Source organism: Paroedura picta, chromosome 11, assembly GCF_049243985.1.
Source record: "Paroedura picta isolate Pp20150507F chromosome 11, Ppicta_v3.0, whole genome shotgun sequence".
NCBI lineage: Eukaryota > Metazoa > Chordata > Lepidosauria > Squamata > Gekkonidae > Paroedura > Paroedura picta.
Window position 1 is genome coordinate 18679933 of NC_135379.1, and position 23281 is coordinate 18703213.

The window sequence follows — 23281 nt, forward strand, 5'->3', positions numbered from 1 at the left end:
GGATTTCCAGACTAGAGGTTACTGCCCACCCTGGCTCTCAGTATACCAAGCCCCCTGGTATCTCATCCAAGAAGCATGCTGTAAGAAGAATCAACCAAGCTACCAACCAAGATGAAAATTAATAAAGTCAAAAGCAAACATAACAGCCAAGCATAAAATGTACACTCACTCTATGAGCCGAGTATTTAGTTCCCCAACATCATTCACATCGAACCATCCAATTTCCTGACGTATAATGGAGTGGAAAAAATGTTGCCTGATTTTCTTGATCTGACGGCCCGCTGCCAGTGTCCAAAATGAAATCTGCGCATAGGCAACAACAAGAACCGCAGCCCCTATTCCGGAATAATAGTATGCATACCTAAGAGGCAAAGTAAAGAGAGCAATGTGTTTGTTCATAGTGCGAGAGCTACAAATTGCTTTTAGGAATAATTTGTTCCATGGACTTCGACCATTTCCACACGGAGGGGTAAAACATGAGTGGCTTCCTGCTTCCAAACGCGGGATGGTAAAACTCCAGCCTGCAGCCCAGCATGAAACCTCCAGTGTGTAAACGGTCCTAGGTAGTATACTATCTTCTAGGTAGTATACTTCTAAGAAGTATCCCTGCCCAGTTAAAAAGGAGTAATTGGTTGAGGATTTCCTCAGACTGGTGTGGAAAGAAACCTGATTCAGACACATCAGAAGTTAGAGGAAGCTGGTGATTCTAGGAAGGGAAATTTGGATGCTAGCTGAGGGTACCTGCCTTCTAGAAACCAGGAGAGTTCAGAGGAATTCTGATAAAAAGACAGAAGTATGTTTAACACAAAAACAAAAGTCTCTCAGTGAGCAGAGCTCAGAAACTAAGAAAGATGTTTCTATACCTCACTAAAGGATATAATTCAGATTCTACAAACTGCACAATTGATTTTACAACAAAGCTTTTATCTCCTACTTTACAATAAAGCTTTTATCTCCTACAGAATGTGCTTTTATCTCATTCTGTATACCACTCCCCTGTATGTTAAAAATAAAAGATATTGTTTTGGTTGAATTTTCATAATCTCAGAGCCATTCCGTAAAGGTTTTAGAAAAGAGGGAACTCACACCTTCCCAAACAGTTCCAGGGCTGAGTTAAAATCTACTGTTAGTGACAGGGTGGAATAGTCAGTTTTATCTTTTACAATAAAGAAAACATGCTCCAAGGGAAGTTCAATCAGGGAACAATTTATTTTTGAGGGGGAAATGTACCCCTGAGTGGGGAATTGCATAGGGGGGGTGTCATAATGATACATGACATTAAGTTAGCCTAAGTAAATGGTACATTCTAATCCTACACCTCTTAGAACGGTACATTCTAATCCTACACTAAGTACATTCTAATCCTACACCTCTTTTTCTTTTAAATTGCCTTTTGTATGCCTGTGGTCTTTAAAAAAACACATACACCGGAAATTGACATTATTACATTTGTAATGATTAACTGATTTCATAGGCAAGTTTGGGCATGCCTTTCATTCAAGATGACCATTCCTCTGTCATGTGCAAACATGAGCTAGCTGTTCAAAAAAGAATAATGGGTAAGCTATTCATCACATTTCTCTTTAACAGATATCGATCCTACCCATTCCACAAGATCTTTTTAGACAGCATGCCAGGTTCTCTCTTCCACCATTCTAATTTCACAACATCCTAGTTAGGTAGATTAAGAGCAACTGGGTCACATTCACCCACTGCACTTCAGGCAGCTGTGAAGATTTGAACCAGGATCTTCCTTTGTCAGGGTCCACCCGGTCCCGGCACGAGCCTCGCTCCGCCACGGTGTCTAGCTGTGGTCCGCAGGATGCAGAAGAGTACTTCTACTGATGTAGGGAGGTCTCAGAACGGGAACTCTGTTCTCTCTCTGTCTCTTGCTCTCCCTGGGCTCACAGTAGCTTTCCTGCTTCTCCCGAGCCCCGTCTCCTCATTGACTCTGCCGTCAGCCTTTAAGTATCCTTCCCCCTCCTCCCAGACCCACCTCCCAAGGTGATGAATATCACCTGTCCCCAGAGAGCTTTCCCTGTTCGTTCCTGGACTGGGATTCTGCTCTTGTGGCTGCGCTCTGCCTAGCGTACCAGGCTGGCTGTCCCTCACAATGTCTCCTTTTCCCAACTGCTGCTCCTCTCCAAGGCAAGTTGATTACCGCTATGGGAGTGGGCGTCAGCTTCTAAGTCAGGGACAAGGGTTCCCAACATCCTGGTCCTGATCTGGAACTGTAAACCACTATACAGCACTTGCTCTCAAACGGTATGAATGGAAACAGTAGCACAGGTTTAGTTTGTACTGGCAAACACCAGAGGAATCCCAGATAAGAGAGAGAGAAATAATAGTTCAGAAGGGCATATGAAATGAATGTGACTGGAAAGAGCCAAAAGAAGACAAAGCAATGGAGGAGGGGAATGACTGACCAAGGCTAATTCAGGTACTTCACCCTTTAACACACTTGACACTCCCACTTTGATAGCTGGTTATGAGTTATTTTGTCACTTGGACATACATCTCAAGGCTGCAGTTCTACCCAGGAGCCACAGCTTAGAAAAATGATTTATCATATTGTTCCCCAGGATCAGGAGGGTTCTTTCTGTGCCAGCCTGGATTGTTCATGGCTAGCCCTGGCACAGACCTGGAAAGACTCCATTTAGTTTAGTTGGAAAAATGGGCAAATGAGAACAAGATGCAATTTAATAAAGATAAGTGTAAAGTTCTGCATCTGGGTCAGAAAAATGAAAAGCATGTCTACTGGATGGGGGATACGCTTCTAGGTAACACTGTGTGTGAACGAGACCTTGGGGTACTTGTGGATTGTAAACTAAACATGAACAGGCAGTGTGATGCAGTGAAAATTTTTCACAGAGTAGTTCAGCAGTGGAATAGGCTGCCTAAGGAGGTGGTGAACTCCCCCTCACTGGCAGTCTTCAAGCAAAGGTTGGATACACACTTTTCTTGGATACTTTAGGATGCTTAGGGCTAATACTGTGTAGAGCAGTGGGTTGGACTAGATGGCCTGTATGTCCCCTTCCAACTCTATGATTCTATGATTCTATGATTCTAGTTTGGTGAAATGACATGGCACTTCCCTGTGAACCGCTGCGATCCCACCGTGCATTTTCGATTAGCTGAGCTAGTGTGCTTAATATATAAGTACACACATCAACTTCTGAAGCATTTGTTGCACTGTATTTTGCCAGTGCAAGCTCAGCTCTACCCTTTGCCAGGTAGATTTTGCCCCTTATGGAATAGAACTACTTCCTCCCTGGATAGAAAAGTTGTCATGCCAAACATGGTGCTGTTTCATATTCTTATCTCTGTGTAACCAGGCAGTCAATAGGGTCCAAAGTACCCTTTCCCTACCACACAATCTAGAAGGTTAAAAATGCATAAATAATGGATGCTAGTGAGAAAGCAGCCTTGTCCCATACCTAGTAGGTTAAGCAAAGAACTATGCCATTTCACACATTAATGGAAATATATGAAATATAAAGCCGATAAGTTCCATTTCTGCATAGGTTTTCCACACATGGAAGTTCTCCTGGTGGGCAACCCTGCCAGCATATTGCAAAAGAGCAACCACAACCACAACAAAAAGCAAGATATTTTTTTAAAAATCCAGGTACCTGGTCATTTCTTCTTCTAGTGAGGCCCCAGTCGAATTTACTGAAAAATTGAACTCTAAACAGAAAGAAGGGGGAAATGAAACAATGAAATCCAACAGGAAAATATATAACCATTAATGCATTTTTACATGGTGCCATCTGAATCTCATCCTGTGGTCCATGGCCAATTAGTCATGATCAGAGACATACTACCCTGTTACTTTACTATTTGTACCTTAAAATATAAGAATTCAATGATGCTTCTCGCATGCATTCCAAACAATCTGATGACCACCCTCATTTTGGCGACTGACTTCCCTTCTCACCATTGTAACCTATTATTTCCAGCTGAATTTGCAACCATCCATTAAACACATATCCTCTATCACAGGGTTTTAAACAGAATTAAGCTGCAAACATAGTTGCACTCACTTGTAAATGATGTTGACTTGTAGGAGATCATTATTTGGTGGAATAAGATGTGACAAACCATAAGCAAGGGCACAGCTTTATTACCTCCCCACGGGAGGGTTGGCATAGCATGGGAGAGGGAGCCTGACCTAGCAGTCAACGGACTGCACCAATACCCCACAGAGTCCAGGGGTGTCCTGGGGATACGCACCATTCCCAGCTGGGAGAGCAGATCACCTTGTCTACTGGAGTTTGCCACTAAGGGAAGCGACCTATGCGGGGGAGCCAACAGGCACCAATCTCATTTGACTGTCCCCAGCCACCTGGCAAACAAGCCCCACTAGGTATTTGAATGGCTTTAAAAATGTTTCTATGCAGAGCAGAATGATAAGAATATATAGACTTTGGGACTACAGACTGTAATACCTTCTGAAAATGGGCATAGTTCTTCTGATTTCAAAAAAGCAATTAATGAAATTATACATTTGCACACACAAGTGCCCCCCAAATACATGGCACATGTAATGTGATCCAACATAATTAAGTACTTAGTTATGTGCTCTAGTCCCGTTAGCTTCAATGAGAAGCAGATATTCAGGACTGTACTCACTATTATGTTTACTGGAATCTGCCTTGCATTGATTCCTATATACATGTATTTAGTTCAATGGGACATATTCTCAAATGAGCGCATATTGAAGAAGAAGAGTTTTTTTTATATCCCGCTTTTCACTGCCAGGAGTCTCAAAGCGGCCTACAATCGCCATCTCTTTCTTTCCGCACAACAGACACCTTGTCAGGCAGGTGAGGCTGAGAGAGCCTTGATATTGCTGCTCGGTCAGAATAGCGCTCTCAGGGCCATGATGAGCCAAAAGTCATCCATCTGGTTGCATCTGGAGGAGCAAGGAATCAAACCCGGCTCACCAGATTAGAAGCCACTGCTCTTAACCACTACACCACACTGACTCTCAGAGCCAAAAATTGCCTCACTGAGAGTTTATTACTTTTAGCTATAATGTGATGACTATCTGATTTTCTTTTCCTGTTCACCTTTCCCAGCCAGACTTGGGCAATAGTAGAGACAATTATTAAACTTACCAAGGTCAAAGCAGGAGAAAATTACATAAAGCATTGTGTCTCTGAGAATTACTTATCATAATCTAGTGTGAAATCCATCTATGATGTGAGTGTAAGACTCACAGGCAATAAGTTAAGATATTTTCTGAGGCTGAGAACCAAACAAGCATAGCTATGGAAGGTGGTTTGGAAGAAGGAAGCAAGACGGTAAACTCAGAATAAAAATACTGGCAAGTAAAATACTGGCAAGGCCTGGTATACCTAGAAGAACCTGTTCAAGGGGCATCTGAGTTTCCGTTAGCTGAATGCATTTGAAGAAGTCAGAGCCAGTCCTCAGTGAGGGAGCTCCAGGTGTGACAAAAGTTATTTTTAAAAGCACAAATCACAGCCACAATTGCCAGAGATAGAATACAAATTACCTTCCTTTTTCATCATCTCCATTATATTTATTGTTGATTGATGTTAAATATTTAATTGGTCTTTTCGCCCATTTACCTTTTATGCAATATTCCCATTCTACTATAGGAAACAACAAGCGTTTCTATGGAAGCTTTTGTTAAAATAAGATTGCAAAGAGTCCATCAGACAAGTTGTTTACATCTGCTCTGGTCAATGCAGCTTTGGGGAATTTCCATAGGGGTGATTTATCCTCAGGGTACACCTTCATCCTTTTCTTCAGCTCTTACCTGGAGGAATTGCTGAAGCCATTCCTTCTTCAACAAAAGAATCTGTCATTTCTCCAAAAATAATCATCATGACCGGAAGGGAAGCTCCATGAACGGCTGCAAAGCAAGTGCCTAGTATCATCAATAACTTATCCAGCCAGTCTGAGTAGCGAAACTGAAAACAAAGAAAGAAAACCCACAAGTGGAAAGAAATGTATCCGTTATGGTACCTGTACCTTTACAATCACTAGCATATTCCTGTGGTGATTACTGCACAAATACTGACAACAAAAAATGAAAAGAAAAATGACCCCCCCCCCATTCCACAACACTGACATTCTTGCCCTACATTAAACATTAGTATTACTAACCTCCAAGAGGGGCCTGAACAACTCCCGGAATTAAACTGATTCCCAAACTACCAAGATCAGTTCCCCTGGACAAAATGGCTGCTTTGGAAGGCGGGCTGCACGGTGTCATACCTCACTGAGGTCCTGCCCCTCTCCAAATTGTTCCCCAAATAGCGAGAAATCTCCCAGCCTGGAGTTGGCACAGATTTATGACTACCTCGTTTAGATTGTGGGCACTGTCAGAGCAAGGCCCCATGTTGGTGGAGCTGTAGGACTCACTCGGGAAAATAGGGTGGGCTGTAGTAAGCTGGGTCGTGCCCCCCACTCCCTGAGGCCCAGCACAGCAAGAAAGGACACACAAGGCACAACAACAGTAACATTTTCATTTGTCCTTGAGAATAGTATAAGCTAACATCCAGCCTTTCTCCTCAAAATGGTCAGGAATAATTCCCTCCCCCACCCTCTGTCTGCTCTAAACTGTGCTGTACTGCCTTGTTAAGTCCTGCCTGTGCGTACATAGTCCTCTGCCCCAAGCCGGCTCTCCTCCTCCTCCTCACCCCTTTTGCTGGCCTCATAACCTGCCCAACAAGTGAACCTCCCTGTGTATTCCCAGAGTAGTTCACCTCTTCCCTGTCTACTGGTCCAGGTCTATGCCTGCACCACCAAGCAGTCCTGGTCTCCAATCATCACACTGATTAGGGTGGTCTTCAAATCTAGGGTTGTCCACTTGGGGTTGGGAAATGCCTGGAGACTTTGGGGAGTGGGTAGGATTTAAGGCAGAGAGGGACCTCAGAGAAGTATAATGCTATGGAGCCCACCTTCCAAAGCAGCCGGTTTCTCCAGAGGAACACTGTCATCTGGAAATGAGCTGTAATTCCCATGTCTCACCTGGAGGCTGGAAACTAGGGTTGGGAAATTCCTAGAGATTTTGGGGTGGAGCTGGGAGTGGGCAGGATTTGGGGTGGGAGGGACCTCAGTGGAAAATAGTGCTATGGAATCTACCCTCCAAAGCAGCCATTTCCTCCAGGGGAGCCGATCTCTGTTCCTGGAGATGAGCTGTAAAACCGGGAGATCCTCAGGTCCCACTCAGGGACTGGCATCTCTATGTCCAACTCCAGCTCCCATCCCACCACAGCCAGGCAAGCTATGACAAACTCTTGCTGCGAAGATATCCTGGCCCCAATTCCCATGTTGGCAGCATCTCCCAGTTACACACATACCCAAGTCATCCCGCAGCTGCTAAATATCACCCCAGTTATCTGAGCCACACTGACAGGCAATTGAAAGATTATGAATTTGTTTCCAACTTAATTTTCCAACTTAATTTTCCTTTGGTTATAGCAAAGAGCCATTTAGAATTTAAAACATGCCCACCCACCCTTATAGTTTTAAAGTTCTGATGTTCTGCTTGGAGGAGTAACATTCCTTAGTACAGGCTTTCTCAACCAGGGTTTCGTGAAACCCTAGGGTTTCTTGACAGCCTCAGAAGGGATTCCCGAATGAGTGAATGAGTTAATTTTAATATATATTTTAATTTGTTAAAAATTTATTGGGTGATATGACCATGTTCATGTCAACCCACCCACCACCCCCCTTCCAAAATGGCCAGTGATGGGCCTGGAGGGGGTGAGGGCTTCAGATAGGTGTGTACACAGCTATATTTCCCAACCAATATTCTGCACGATTGTACCATTGCTGGGGTTTCTTGAAGTCTGAAGAATGCGATATAAAAGGTGAGCATAGTCTTGTGGTGTTATTACAATAAGGAGTATTGATGCACACACACTTTTGATGTGAGATAAGGACACAGTCATTGAGCTTGTGTCTTTGTTTTTAGCATCAACGGTCTTGAATCGTTCAGTCACTGCAAAAGCAGTATGTGGACTGTGATTTGTCATATTTGCGTCCTTATTTCTAATTGTTTAACCCAATGGCCTAATGCAGAACTAATGTGTCCAACATTTAGGATTGCAGACTCTAGGTTGGGAAAGTCCTGAAGAGCTGGGGATGGAGTCCGGGGAAGCCATAGTTTCAGGAAGGGAGGGAGCTCTGCAGGGGTGTGCCACCACAGAATCTGCCTTCTAGAGCTGCCATTTTCCCAGGGAAATGGATCTCTATAATCTGTGTACCTAGAAGATTTCCAGGATCTACCTGGAGGTTGACAATCCTATATTCCAAGCTGTGGCTGGGAGATCATAAAGCATGTTCCCATAAAAAGAGAGAAGAGGGGGAGGAAGGTACACGACCCCTCTCCCCAGCCAATCTCTTAACTCTGTTTAAGAAATAATTTGCAACCTGCCTGTATTGAGCCTGTATTTGTGATTAAAGTTAAACATGTGGGAAACTTACCACTGTAAATGGGCTGACCATTTTGGGCTTTTCTTTGTTTTTCATTTTTTTACTGCTGAAAAGCACATGAATAGGTTTAATTCAGATTTTGAATGAGAACATTAAATATAAACATCAAAACTCCCTCACACTTAAGGGAGAAATAATGCAATATAAAGACAAACGGCAGGCCATTCCTAATGTATTTTGGTATTTACTTGTAGATACTGTTTTTTTTTAAGTCAAACAGGGGTAGTCAAACTGCGGCCCTCCAGATGTCCATGGACTACAATTCCCAGGAGCCCTTGCCAGCATTCGCGAATGCTGGCAAGGGCTCCTGGGAATTGTAGTCCATGGACATCTGGAGGGCCGCAGTTTGACTACCCCTGAAGATAATGTGTGTTTTTCAAACGTTTCCTCCATCAATCTTCAAAAAATGATCCCTGTGTGGGTCAAATTTAGAAGCCTCCTTGTCTCCCTTAAGAATTTACAACTCACAGTGTAATTTGGAACTAGGAAAGCACAGAAGATGGGCCCCAAACCCACTGTTGCCGTTCTTCCTACAAATAAAAGGGAAATAAGCCTGGACAAAGGAAGAACTCAGCTATGCCTTGACCTACAAGCATTCTGCCCCCCTCCCCTCCTAGGAAATATCTCTTCATCACCCAAAAGGAACCTGCCCAACTCCACACAGGGTTTCTCTCTCTTCTCATGTTTCTCTTGCTATCCATTTCCTCCTAACAAAGATTTTCCTGGTATGCTTTTATCTATCCTCTATTCTGAATCCCAGATCTTTCTTCTAATCATTTTATATATTAAAATGAGAGTCCAGTAGCACCTTTAAGACCAACAAAGGGTTATTCAGGGCATGAGCTTTCCAGTGCAAGCACTCTTCGAGCTTGCACTCGAAAGCTCAAACTCTGAATGAATCTTTGTTGGTCTTAAAGGTGCTACTGGACTCTGATTTCATCGTGCTACTTCAGACCAACACGGCTACCCATTTGAATATCATTTTATAGATGTTTCTCTTTACATTGTTCTGAGTGGACCTTGGGCCAGTTAGTTCTCTCAGCCTAACCTGCCCTATAGGGTTATAGTGAGGATAAAATGAGGGCGGGAAAGTTATTTACGTAGAGGCTAGAGTGCTGCACTAGAATCTGGCAGAACCATGTTCAAATCCTGACTTTATTATAAAGCTTAGTAAAAGCCTCTACTAATAACGCTTACAGACAAAGTAAATGATTAATGTGGAATAATAATAGTTTTCACTAAATTCATTTTTTATAAATAAAATATTTCTTAACAGACAGGAACAAAGGACGCAAGACACCAACAGGTGCCAGCCACAAACTACATTTCACTGCTAGATGCTTTTATATGGCATCTGTTCATACCAAACAGAATATGTCAAATCAATTTATAACTGTCTTAGACCATTTATGCACTGGAGGTTTCATGCCAGGTTGCAGCCTGGAGTTTTAGTTGTGGCAGTTTGCCCTATCTCTTCCTGCACCCACACAGGGGACCATTTGGCCCGGTGCACCTCATCCACCCCCGATTTTTGTTCCTGAACGGGAGCTAGGGCAGTGAAGTTCCCAGTGCATAAATGGTCTTAGTGTCATTTTGTGTAAAGAACAACCATACAGTGGATACACTTATATAAATATTTAAGACATATGTAAAAAGATGGTTTTGCCAAAATTAGTTAGAATGAGCACAGGAAATGCTTGCAACAGCTAAGAAGAATTTGTAAGAAAAAATTATTGGGAATAACTCCCCCATGGTTGCATTTGGATGAGCTCTTGACAGTGGTCATGATGACCACAAAAAAATTTTCACAAAGAATTTTAATCACAGGCAAACCTGAAAATAGATGTCTGGTTAGAAAAAAAGAAAGCTTTCATACTCACCAAGGCTTAGTGAGTCTGAAATTCTCCATGATGGGTTGTAATCATCAACATTGATGCAAGTATATACATGTGCTCTCACATTGACTTTTTATAACAAAAATTATACAACCAATCCAAATTAGGTAAAAAATGTGGCTATGATCATTTGGCAGGGGAAATTAGATTTTTTATTATTGAGGTGGTCAAACGACATACATTTAATCATAATGGTGTGGAAAGATTATTGTTACAAAAGGAAGTCCAGTTGATGTTTGCATTAAAATCCTGCTGGGCTCAGTTCCAGCATGAACAACATTTGGGTTCAAGGCCAGTATTAATTACACATGTTTCATATAATAAACCATCGGTCTCCATATGTCCTTACAAGGTTTCATGAAAATGGTATTTTTATTTTTACTGATAGTAACAGTTTGAATTCATAATAGTAAGTCTAGCAACACCTCTATAGATAACAGTATGTGAGAGAATTCAGGTTTCCTGCATTTCCTGCTGTCGCCTTATAGACTGATTTAAGATGCTATGTTACTAGCACATGGAAGATGTAGCATTTTGTCTCGAGCATTGTACTTGGTTTTAAGCTAAAGGGGAAAAGTTTCATAAATTGTTGGGGTCTTCTTTAAGAGTCTTTTCAACAGGTGTAGATTCTAACTATTTTTTTCTGGTCATTGACCGTATTAATGAACTGAATTGAACTATATCACAACAACAAATGGATATAAGCAGAAATCAAGTTTAGGTTTATTACTGGCTTGGAGCACTATTAAGAAATATTTGAGGCTCTGTTAGTCAGCAATAAGTGTACTTATTGCTTTTATTTTGTTTATTTGGGAGAAATGTTGAGAGAAAGAAGGTATGTTATATGTTCTGAGGCAATATCTTTCATACTTCGTAGCATATATAAAATTTAGTCTAAAATGCAGAATATTATTTGCTTTGCATGGATTTATTTATGTATTAATTCATACCCCATCTTTTCTCCCAGTGGAGTTCATTTGTTCTCCTCCACTTCAACTTAGGTAGATTAGGGTGAGAATGTCTGATTGCCCCAGAGTCACTCAATGAGGTTCCATGACAGAGTGGGGTTTCGAACCAGCGTCCCCCAGATCTGAGCCTGGTGCTCTAATCACTTTGCCACATTGGATTACTGTCACTCTTGATTTTATGCCTCTCACAAAACTATACAAAATACCACAAGATTAGAAAATGTTGTTGTTGTTGTTAGTTGCGAAGTCATGTCTGACCCATCGCGACCCCATGGACAAAGATCCTCCAGGCCTTCCTGTCCTCTACCATTCCCCAGAGTCCATTTAAGCTCGCAGATTAGAAAACAGCAAACACAGTGCAGCAAACACAAGCACTTTATTTACAGTCATTTAGACCAGAACGGAGTGCCTCCTAAAATTCAGTGCTGACTGTAAAGAAAGTAACCTTTCAAACCGAATGAAGAACAAAGTTCCCCAGATTTCAGTAGTTGATGAAAACATGCAATCTGCTGGCAATAGTGCCTTCCTGTTTTCTCTCACGCTATGTCTATTTGAGTCCTTGCTAGTATAAATATAAAGACTTGCATCATCTAGCATCCACTTGACAAATGAACAGAAGGGGCCCCCCTTTGTAATGCGACTTGCCTAAGACTCAAAAACTTATTAAAGTAAAATCAAGGGGATCTCCCTTCTTTTAGGACACAAAGGGACTATATATTTGCTATTCATTCCAATTATAATGTAGATATTATTCCGAAATATTGCCAAAGCTGGCTTTGCTACCTTATGCATACACACCCAAGAGACTTTATGGGTTTATGACAGTCAGAAATCAAACAGGTATAGATAGTAGATAGGGGTGGCAATGGGAACAAATACAACTCTTGAAGTTACAGCTGTCACACAATTAGAAAACCTACATCATTAAAAAAAATTCGTGGCCAAACTGATCATGATGAAAACAAGAAAACCAAGCATCTCTCTTTTTCTCAGTCTCTCTCAGGAACCGCCCAAAGCAAAACAAATACCATAACAGGGCAAAATATCCAGAAATCTGGATGTCTCTGTAATAGCTGGTTAGGATAAGGTGACCAGATTGTCCCACTTTTGGAGGGACATCTGGGGGCACCTGACAAATTGTACTTATGTTGAAATTTTTTAAATATATATTACAATACTATTTTTGCGTTCTATGTGTTCTATCAAACTTTTTGTTGCTCTATATAGACCAAATTTTTAATCAAGAACCCCCCCCCCCCCCGGTCAATGGTGTCCCACTTCACCAAGGTTGAAATCTGGTCACCTTAGGTTACAAACATAGCAAGGAAGCTACTATATTGAACACAATGATGAACTGAAGTTGAAGCTATCAAGAAATCAGTATATATTATTACACATCTCTCTGATAAAAATGAATGAGAAGAAAGATTTCAGGTTTTTAATCCAATAGATATACATACAAGAAATCCACAAAAGGTTAAGCTATTTGCTGATAATGGAAAAGGCAGGAGAAATATTTACCTTTTGCTTTCCGACTCAGAAACATTATCCGTTACAGCCATCTTGCCGATCTTTCCATTCAAGTGATTATCCGTGTTGCGTTCAGATGCCATTTGTATCCAATGAGATAATCGAATCTCTTAGGGAAATTAGATTAAAAAGCAACATGGGGATTTTAAAAACATACTGTTAATACCCCCCAAGGGCAGTAAAACTCCCACAAGGAAATGCTGATTTTTGAAACTATAATAACCTTCCAATATTTGTTGTGGATTTTTAAAAAAGAAGGGGGGGGGGAAGCTATATGAGACAATCCTCACCAAGACGTACAGTGTTTGGTAGAATATCGCAGCTACCGCTGGAGTGCATGTGATCATTTTGGATTGCTCATCAAATTAGTTTTGTGGGATTAATCATAGCCGAAGACAAATTACACCTCTCTTCTGTTCAGAGGCTGCCTTTACTTTGATTTAGTGCACAGTGTAGCTAACGGGGAAAAATAATAAAACGTTCTGACTTACAGGGAGGAGATGATGACTCTCTTCTCTTTTCTTTCCCAGAAATGTCTAATAATAGCGTAGTGCAGCGGCAATCTGGCTGGTGAATGCTGAGATGTCCAGCACTTACTGCGACGGATATTTGCCAGGAACTCCCCTTTCTCTTGGACCTTGCCTAGGCCCCTGTGGGTTATGCTCATGCCTGTTGAACTCCACCTCTTGGAAAGCTAATGTTTAACAAAGTCAGATCTGTCACTTATGAACTCTCACTTGATAACCCCACCCTAAGAAAAAGTCCTTGCTGTTGCATGAAGGCATTTAAGGACAGGATTCCCCTCTCAAAATTGAACAAAATAAGGGATGCTGTTTACTTTTTCTGTTATTTTTTTGTTAACAGTCTCACATATATTATATTACAAAGAATATAATAACAAAATATTGTTTGGAAAAGCAGGCATGAGGAATAGCACAGGATATAAGGGGACAGGGAAGAATTTAAAGGGGAGGGGAGGTAAAGAGAATGTGCTAAAGAGAACAAGGTCAAAATGCTTTGCAATAATATGGATAAAATCCTTCTTAGTCTTTTTGTTACTGTTAAGTCTGTCACAATGCCCCCTCCAGATTATTTAAATGGCTTTTACTACAGAAGTAGAACATATTGCTAGGCAGGGGTTCACTCTTTCAACGCCCTCACACATCGCTTCTCAGCATTGCTTGTCTGAGCATTAGCCCTCTTTCTGATGCAACCAAATTTGCGTGCTCAGTCCAATTTATTTTTCCCTTATCAGGGTCATAAATATCAACATACCCTAAAAAACAGGAAATAAAAAGTGAATATAATTCCGAAACACTGCAAATCTGCTTCTAAGAATGAGAATAAACTAGCTTATGTTCTGAACTCAAGCCCAAACTTTTATGGTGAAAGGAGGCCTGCACAGCCTTTTGATTCATGATGAATTCTGCTCACCAGCTCCCAATGACACAGTAACACTTGATGGGTTGACCACTTAATCATCGAGTTGCCTCAGTCAATAGATCTTGCCGTTTTTACCATGTGTTTGTACACCTTTTAAAGATACAAGACTTGCCTGGCCAATCAGACTAAAGTTAATTAGTACTGTATTCCATCTGTACCATGGCCAGCCAGGTACTTCTGGGCAGTCACTAGCATGGCAGAAAGATGACATCCCACTCTGTGACTCCAGCAACTTTGGACCATTCTGCATGGTGGCAGCCATACCTGGCCACCGTGACCGGTGTGGTGTGGTTAGAGCAGCATGTTCTGCTGCTTCTTGTGTCCCATTTTGGCAGTGGAGTTGGAAGTGTTCATTTCCCATCCCTCCAGCAATTTTAAAAAGAGTAAGGCAGAGGTCCCCCAATTTTTTGTGTCTCTGGAACCTTTGGAATTCTGACAGGAGATTGTGGGCACAATCACAAAATGGCTGCCACAGGAGTTGGGAACAGCCACAAAATGTCAGGGACTGAGGATATATACAACTCTAATAGTAAGTGCATTTCCTCACATTAGTGAAAATAGCATCATGCCCGCAGAATGGCACATTAGTGAAAATAGCATCATGCCCGCAGAATGGCAAAGCGTGACATTATATTGCACCGCCAGGCCCTACTCACCTTTTTGCTGTCTCGCCTTTGTCTGCTTTCTTTTTGTGTGTTTTACCATCCTCACCTGCTACTGGAAGAGGTGGAAGAGAGTAACACACTTTATATGCTTTGCGCTTCTGCCTGTCAATCAATTCAGGCAATCTCCTTTCTCTAGATGACTCTCCATTGAATAAAATGGAGGGATGGGGGCACCCTCTTTGGAAGCCCCTAGATGGGGACTCCTTGGACCAATCATTTTGAAATTTGGAGGGGAGTCATTGGAGAGCCTCTAGAAGCTACTCTGAAAGTACCTCAAACCTCCACCCTTCAGGCCCCGGGAAATGTTGGAATGTCGACATTCGCAGCTGAGTCTTTTGATAAATGAGTAAATTAATATCGTTCCCGATTTTTGTGTGTGTGTGTGGGGGGGGGGGAGAATAAAATTTTCAAGAGGCACGTTTTGTTTAATGAAATATTCTTTTATTTCTGGAATCGCCTATACACTTGTCTGCCTATTCGTTGCTCCAGGAAGTTCACCATTTAAAAAAGGGTAATACTCATCCCCGGGTACAAGGGAGAGGGAGGCGGGAGTGATGGCAGGATACTGCAGATGACTAGCATGTTTGAGCCTCCATACCTTCTTTCTGATGGTTCCCTGCTGGTTTCTCTCCAGTCGCTAGCACTTTTTAGGGTGGTGAATTCACTTTTTGAGATTCCCGGAAAAGCGCTTTAAAATGGAGGACATAGCGGGCCAGACACTGGATGTAGGCAACTGGACCTGGCCACAATTTTGCCTTTTTGTCTGCTTGGAATCGATTGCCAAAAGTTTTTAGTGCAGGCTGGAGTTGCTATGGCAACCTAATATGGCACCCAAATGTGCAATCCCCATCCCTTTACCAATGACTGTCATGCCTAGACACTGCTCTTAATTTTGACGGGAAGATTCAGCCTCTGAAGTCTTTGGTGAGAAATTTTATTTTTCTTCAGAGAGGAAGTAGACAGCGCAGGGAGAAGGGCCAGTGGAGTGGAGGTATGAAAGACCAAACAAGCAAGGGGGGAAAAGAAGAAGGCCAAGTAGGTGAGATGAAAAAAAATGGAGCTGGAACAAGCAGGTAGGTTATTAGGTTTCTCCACCCCACAAGTCCATCATTACCTTTCATGGTCATGAGCTGTACAGTGTGAAATAAATATAATTAAGAAGAGGTTCTGTTTCCTGAATAAAAATTAACAGGTATATATTATACCACTCCTTTTAGGGAACTTTTTATTTCTCGGTGTAATTTATACCCACTGTTATGTATCTAAATATTATCGCATTGCCAGGTGTTTGTTAAGACAATCATTAAACAATTAAACTTTCACATATCAGAGACAGGAAGCTGAGTAACTCTTACAACCTGATTACATCACTTAAAGGTAGACAGCATAATTAAAACATGGAAAGCGTTTAAGCTGCAGCTGTCTTATGAGGAACCCATAGGATTTGCAAGGCAATGGACGTCCAGAGTCGATTTGCTATTGCTTTCCTTTGGATCCTTTTTGTTGGTCTCTCATTCAAATACTAAACAGGGCCAACCCTACTTAACTTTTGGGATCTGATGAGACAGGGCTAGCCTGGGCTATCCAGGTCAGGGCATCACTTGTATTAAGGAATACAAAAAGATGAAAACACTTGGTTTCATTTCCACACTTGATCTGTTACAATAGCCCTGCATGGCTGTAAGATTTGCATAGCTTTAGCGAACTAAGAAATTCTGCTGGTTTTTTGTGTCCCTCAGAAACAGTTCTTTGGGACTGATGATTGTCTAGTGTTTATGGTACTTATGAGGTTTGGAGAGGAGAAAAAGTGGCAATCGAAACCCCAAAAAGTGGCAATCGAGATCACAGGGAATACCTAGAATTACCAGCTTTAAGACGTGGCCTGGACTTCTCCGGGACATACAAGACATCTCTGGAGATCAGTTCCCTGGAGGAACTGGCTGTTTTGGAGGGCAGACTTGATAGCTTCACATCCCCACAGGAATTGGCCTCAATGGTTTTTGGGGTTTTTTTATCCAATTGAAAATACATGTCATATGAAAAACTGTTTGTTACACAAGCAACATTTGTCAAAGGGAACCGTAAACAGTGTGTGTGTGTAAAACTAGTATTCTGGCTTATACAATGAAAAAGAAACAAGATGCCTACTTTAGAAAGCGGAGTTCCAGAAATGGCATTCTCAAGAGTCAACCAAGGGAAAGCAAAAAAAGTGACAAAATTTATCGAGTTTATTACTACTTTATCCAAGTAGGCTTGATGGTTATTCAGTAACATTGGTATAATTAAAAATGAACTTCGGTGTACTCAGTTCATTGCAAAGATATATGAGGGCGCTAAATCATATCAGCCTTTGACCAGGATGGCAATAAATACCATATTTAGCTCATCCGTCTAACGTCATTTATATGACAGGCTTTTGTAAATGATAAACACATTTATGAAGACTGCCTACCCCTCTACTCTACATCTCTCTTTCTCTAGTTCAGGGCTAGCAGTAGGATGGGTCATCCTTGCTACCCTTCTTGTCTTTTTTAAACACTCTAGGGAGTCATTGCCATTTTCTCCTCCCAGGTTCTCCCTCTCACTCACACAGACATCAGTAGAGAGGGTGGCCCAACGCCCCATTTAATGACAGACCCTCACTCAAATGCTTCACAGAAGTTGCTGGGGTCTCAAACACTGTTCCATATACATACTGTCACTATTTATTCACAAGCTGTTCTCTATATGTGTGACAGATGGCACTCCATATTCTTGTTTGTCACTCGGAGGGAGGTTGCCCAGGTCTCAGAATAGGAGTGGAGGTGAGGGGGTTGCATCACCTTCTTCCTCCGCCTTCCGAATGGACACTGCTTTCTTGCAGCTTTGGGTTGCCAATTATAGTTTCCTCCTCAGCACAGAACCTCCATTTATAAACCTGCTGGAGCTGGGGGAATGATGTGTGTCAGCACGGAAAAGGCCCTGCTGGTCCTTCATGTGTTCTGGTCCCCTATCCACTGCTGTAGTTGGGCTGGAAGTGGGATGATGTTTGTGGTGGGTCCTCAAAGATCTAAGACATATAATTGGCACTGATGTGCTGCTTGCTAGGCTGATGTTGCATTATGAAGCTAAAGGGAAGGAAAGATACCATCTTAAAACCTGGGGGGGGGGGAGGATGCAGTCCTTCACCCTCATCATCCACGGTAATGGTGTGTGGTTGATCACTAATATGAAGGAGTTATTCACCAGGTAATGCCCCAATAGTTCATACTGTAATGCCCCAATAGATCATTTGATGGTCTGGGCTTCTTTCTTCCTTTACCATGACATGCTTCAGTTTCCCCCAGCTGCAGCTTACAGCTCAGGAACAAGATCTGGTGTTCTGGTCATTGACAACTTCAGAGAGGACAACTCCCAGGCCTGAGTCAGAGACATCCATTTGGACCAAGAAAGAGTGGTTGAAATCAGGATTATACAGAATGGGCGAACAGAAGAAGGCCATCAAAAGCTTCTTCGAAGTGTACTTTGGGGCAATTAGTCAAGGAGCTGTCCAGCAGGGCATCATCATGAGATACGAACTCCCTGTAGTAGTCCACCATGCCTTGTTGTTGCTGTTGTTGTTATGTGCGAAGTCGTGTCCGACCCATCGCGACCCCATGGACAATGATCCTCCAGGCCTTCCTGTCCTCTACCATTCCCCGGAGTCCATTTAAGTTTGCACCTACTGCTACAGTGACTCCATCCAGCCACCTCATTCTCTGTCGTCCCCTTCTTCTTTTGCCCTCAATCGCTCCCAGCATTAGGCTCTTCTCCAGTGAGTCCTTCCTTCTCATGAGGTGGCCAAAGTATTTGAGTTTCATCTTCAGGATCTGGCCTTCTAAAGAGCAGTCAGGGTTGATCTCCTCTAGGACTGACCGGTTTGTTCGCCTTGCAATCCAAGGGACTCGCAAGAGTCTTCTCCAGCACCAGAGTTCAAAAGCCTCAATTCTTTGACGCTCGGCCTTCCTTATGGTCCAACTTTCACAGCCATACATTGCAACTGGGAATCCCATAGCCTTGACTAAACGCACTTTTGTTGGCAGGGTGATGTCTCTGCTTTTTAGGATGCTGTCTAGATTTGCCACAGCTTTCCTCCCCAGGAGCAAGCGTCTTTTAATTTCTTTGCTGCAGTCCCCATCTGCAGTGATCTTGGAGCTCAGGAAAATAAAATCTGTCACTATCTCCATTTCTTCCCCATCTATTTGCCAGGAATTGAGAGGGCCGGATGCCATGATCTTTGTTTTCTTGATGTTGAGTTTCAAGCCAACTTTTGCACTCTCCTCCTTCACCCGCATCAACAGGCTCTTTAGTTCTTCACTTTCTGCCATTAGAGTGGTATCATCTGCATATCTGAGGTTGTTGATATTTCTCCCTGCAATCTTGATCCCAATTTGTGACTCCTCTAATCCCGCATTTCTCATGATGTGCTCTGCATACAAGTTAAATAGGCAAGGCGACAGTATACAGCCTTGCCGAACTCCTTTCTCAATTTTGAACCAGTCAGTGATTCAGTTCTCACTGTTGCTTCTTGACCTGCATATAAATTTCTCAAGAGACAAATAAGATGCTCTGGTATTCCCATCTCTTTAAGAACTTGCCACAATTTGTTGTGCTCCACACAATCAAAGGCTTTAGCATAGTCAATGAAGCAGAAGTAGACGTTCTTCGTGACAAATCTGTCTCTTTGTGTTGGGCCTGGGGCTCTGTTCCAGAATGGTCATCTTGTCTGGTAATGGCTTCAGCTGCTCCAGCCACACACGAGTTTCCAGAAGCCTGTGTGGCTTTTCTTTGGGTTGGCTTTTAGTTCAGCCCTGGACAATATGTGTGTGTGGACTGAGATATTAACTTGTGTATGTATTTCTTTCCCTGAGAAACTCAATCTACACTAGTGGTTCCCAGACCTTTTCAGCCTGTCACCCCCTTGGCTCCCAGACCACATCCCTAGTGCCCTTCCCCACCACACACACATACGAACACAAACTTATTTCCTGATGTTAGGTCTATTGCAAATTCAAAACACACTATATTGCCTATACTTCTTTTTGGGTTGTTGTGCAGCAACCATATTTTAGTCTGGGGGAAAAATATATAAGTTCTTTGTAAAAGTCATTTGTAAAAGCTAGTTCGCATCCTTACTAGGGAGAAACACAGACAGGGAGAGAGAGAGAGAGAGAGAGGCAAGCAAAGGAAAATCCCATGGCCAGGAGCAAGCAAGACAAGGCTTTTCCAGTCTCCCAAAGATAAAGACTTTGGGGGAAGGGTTACCAGCCCTGGCCTAAGAAATTCCTGGAGATCTGGTGTGGAACCTGGGAAGGACAGTCTGAGGAGGGGAAGGAGCTCAACAGGTATATGATCCCATATAGTCCACCTTATGAAGTTGTTGTTTTATTTGGGAAGCTAAGCAGGGTTGGCACTAGTCAGCACTGGAGTGAGAGACCAACAAGAAAGTCCAAGGTTCTTACCACCCAGAGGCAGGCAATGGCAAGCCACCTTGGAACATCTCCTGCTAGTAAAACACAACTGCTGCAGGAAGACTCAGAGTGCACCACTGCCCCAAAATCGCTCACTACACCCCTGGATCCCGCTACCACCCCCAGAGGGGGCACATCTAGTTTGAAGTTAACAGGGTTAAACAAACAAGGAGTTAACTTTTATCATTTTAATATTACATTGAAGAAAATAAGGTGGAGGTAATAACGTTTCTTTTCCCTTGAACTTTTGAACTCTTTATTCCAGAATCATAGATCTTGTGTTATAAACTGACTCTTTCTAGTCAGCTAGCTTTCAACTGATCTTCACTTCAGCTTCCCTCAGTCAGACATCTTCTCTTCTTTCTCAGCTCCCTAGCTGCCAACTCTCAACTGCTCTTTTCCAAGTATCTCTCCATATCATTCTCTCAGTGTCCACTGGTCACTCTTAGGAAGAAGCAGAATCTAACCAGTCCATCACACAGTATTAATGAACTTGTACCCAATATACACAAGAGGCCACCATCTTCAGAGATTTCAGAGAGACAATGATTGAACAAGGGCATACTCTGAACAGCATTTGTAACATGTCACACTTGGACAATAAGAACATGTGGAGAGGAAATTTCCATTGTTATCTCTGAAATGCTTAACCCCAGGAGGCCTGCCCAAAGCTACCATAACTGCATGTTTGGTGAGAATCCTGGACTTCAGATTTCTAGGAAGGTTTCATACTTGCTCCTTGCATATAATGTCCTATGTATGTAATGAGTAAAAACAAGCAGTTCAGTTAAACTGGGTGTATATGCATCTTTTATACAGCACACAATATTTTCAGTCTTGTTCTATCTTATAATCAAATACAGGACATCACCTTCCATACAGGATGCCTGGAAATTCTTTGTACAGTTGTCAAAAATCTACTTCCTGCCACAGAAGAAATCTTATGATATCCTAAACTTTGAACTTCTGGCTAAAGAAATTAACCATTGTTATCTAGAAACACTGTGTACACCAGCCTGTCTGTGTAACCTGCTGGGATTAGGAAGTCCTATGTGTACTTACAGGCTACTTGTGGAATACTTGCTGATAAGCATTCAGTGGGTCTGTTATGGGAATTTACAGCAAGCAGCAAACATGACGACAGTCACAGAATATAATTTTGAGATTGTGTTTGATAGCAAGATCTCTGCGGACCAGTAATGTAATGAAGTTTCTAAGAAAGCAAACGTAATTTATAGATAAATTGGGCTGCTAAGTTAAAAATGCAGGTCTCAGACTGTGACTCTCAGGTTTTTATTAGTTTATATATATCTGTGCCCCTTTTAAAAAGCCATGTTTCCCAGTATAACTTATAACCATTTAAAATTGTACATAGAGGTACAATACATTAGGTACACTGCACATTTGATTGCTGGCTCTTGAGATACCTGTTCAACGTGTGCGAAAACATGGAATGAAACAATAAACAGTAAAAAAAACCCCAATATTTAAATAAAACAGTTAAAAACACTTCAATAAAATTAACAAGGAATAGAAACTAATATAATAAAAGGACAACTAAAATTTGGGGGGTGAAACTGCCATAAGTAAAGCTGCCATAAGCATAAGGTGATGAGATTTTAACATTGGTAAAGCGGGACACCATTGACTGGGGGAGGGGGGGGGTTCTTGATTTAAAAATTGGTCTATATGGAGCAACAAAAAGTTTCATAGAACGCATAGAACGCAAAAATAGTATTGTAATATATCTTTAACCCTCCCCCCGCTCCGGAGGAGCGGGAGGAATAAAGGAGTAAGGGCAAGTGGGGAGGAGTTAGGGCGGGCCCTGTCCAGGATAAAAACTCGGAGGGCCCAATCAGGAGCCACGAAGCGGCTCCTGATTGGGCCCTCCGAGTGTCACTCGAGGGCCAAGCAGCCAATGGGGAGCTGCGCAAAGCGCGGTTCCCCATTGGCTGGTTGGCCCAGCCTCGCCTGGGCCAGCCGGGGAGTTGCCGCTCAGAGGAAGCAGCCTTCCCCAGCGGTAAGTCCTCTGGCCGGTTTCCCCTCGCCCAGGGAGCCTTCTGCCGGGCCCTGGGGCAGGCTCGCCTGCCCTTGGGCCCACCAGAAGGCCACAAAGCCCACTCCCGAAGTCCCGAGCCTTCTGCCAGGCCCTGGAGCAGGCTCGGCTGATCCTAGGCCTGGCAGTAGGCCGCGGAGCCCACCGCCCCCGTCCCGAGCCTTCTGCCAGGCCCTGGAGCAGCCGAGCCTGCTCCTAGGCCTGGCAGTAGGCCGCGGAGCCCACCGCCCCTGTCCCGAGCCTTCTGCCAGGCCCTGGAGCAGCCGAGCCTGCTCCTAGGCCTGGCAGTAGGCTGCGGAGCCCACCGCCCCCGTCCGGAGCCTTCTGCCGGGCCCTGGGGCAGCCGAGACTGCTCCTTGGCCCGGCAGTAGGCCTCAAAGCCTGCCGCCGCCTTCCCGAGCCTTCTGCCGGGCCCTGGAGCAGCCGAGCCTGCTCCTGGGCCCAGCAGAAGGTCCCAAGGCCACCTACCTTCCTCTGTTCCTCCCTTCCTCCCAGCGTTCCCTTTGCCCTTTCCTTCCCTTCCTCACAGCATTCACTTTGTTTTTCCCTTTCTCCCTTCCTCCCTCTCTTCCATCTGCCTCTTTCTGGCTATCTGTTTCTCTCCCTCTTCTTCTGTCTCTATCTTCCTCCCTTTCTTTCTGTCTTTCTGTCTCTCTCCTTTTCCTCCTTCCTTCGCCACATCCCTCCACCCACCCATCATGCTTAGGCCCGCTGTATTTTGCCCACAGTGGGCTTAATATCTAGTATATATATATTTAATTTC

The 23281-nt window shown here is 43.1% G+C and overlaps 1 protein-coding gene across 3 annotated transcripts in view; it reads right to left on the bottom strand.

Annotated features, from left to right (window-relative positions):
• The window catches only part of LOC143820838 (ATP-dependent translocase ABCB1-like), a 47442-nt gene extending 33883 nt beyond the window's left edge, over positions 1-13559 (bottom strand). The window contains exons 1-6 of one of the 3 annotated variants that reach the window (XM_077304141.1): positions 13357-13558; positions 12857-12974; positions 8464-8515; positions 5786-5939; positions 3633-3687; positions 170-361 (exon numbers count right to left, since the gene is read on the bottom strand). In XM_077304141.1, coding sequence (XP_077160256.1) covers positions 170-361; positions 3633-3687; positions 5786-5939; positions 8464-8515; positions 12857-12948 — 545 coding nt within the window. In that variant the 5' untranslated portion in view covers positions 12949-12974; positions 13357-13558. Of the gene's footprint in view, positions 1-169; positions 362-3632; positions 3688-5785; positions 5940-8463; positions 8519-12856; positions 12975-13356 lie in introns of all 3 variants that reach the window. The other 2 variants (XM_077304140.1, XM_077304142.1) reach the window with 2 other exon arrangements.
• Positions 13560-23281: the final 9722 nt, after the last annotated feature.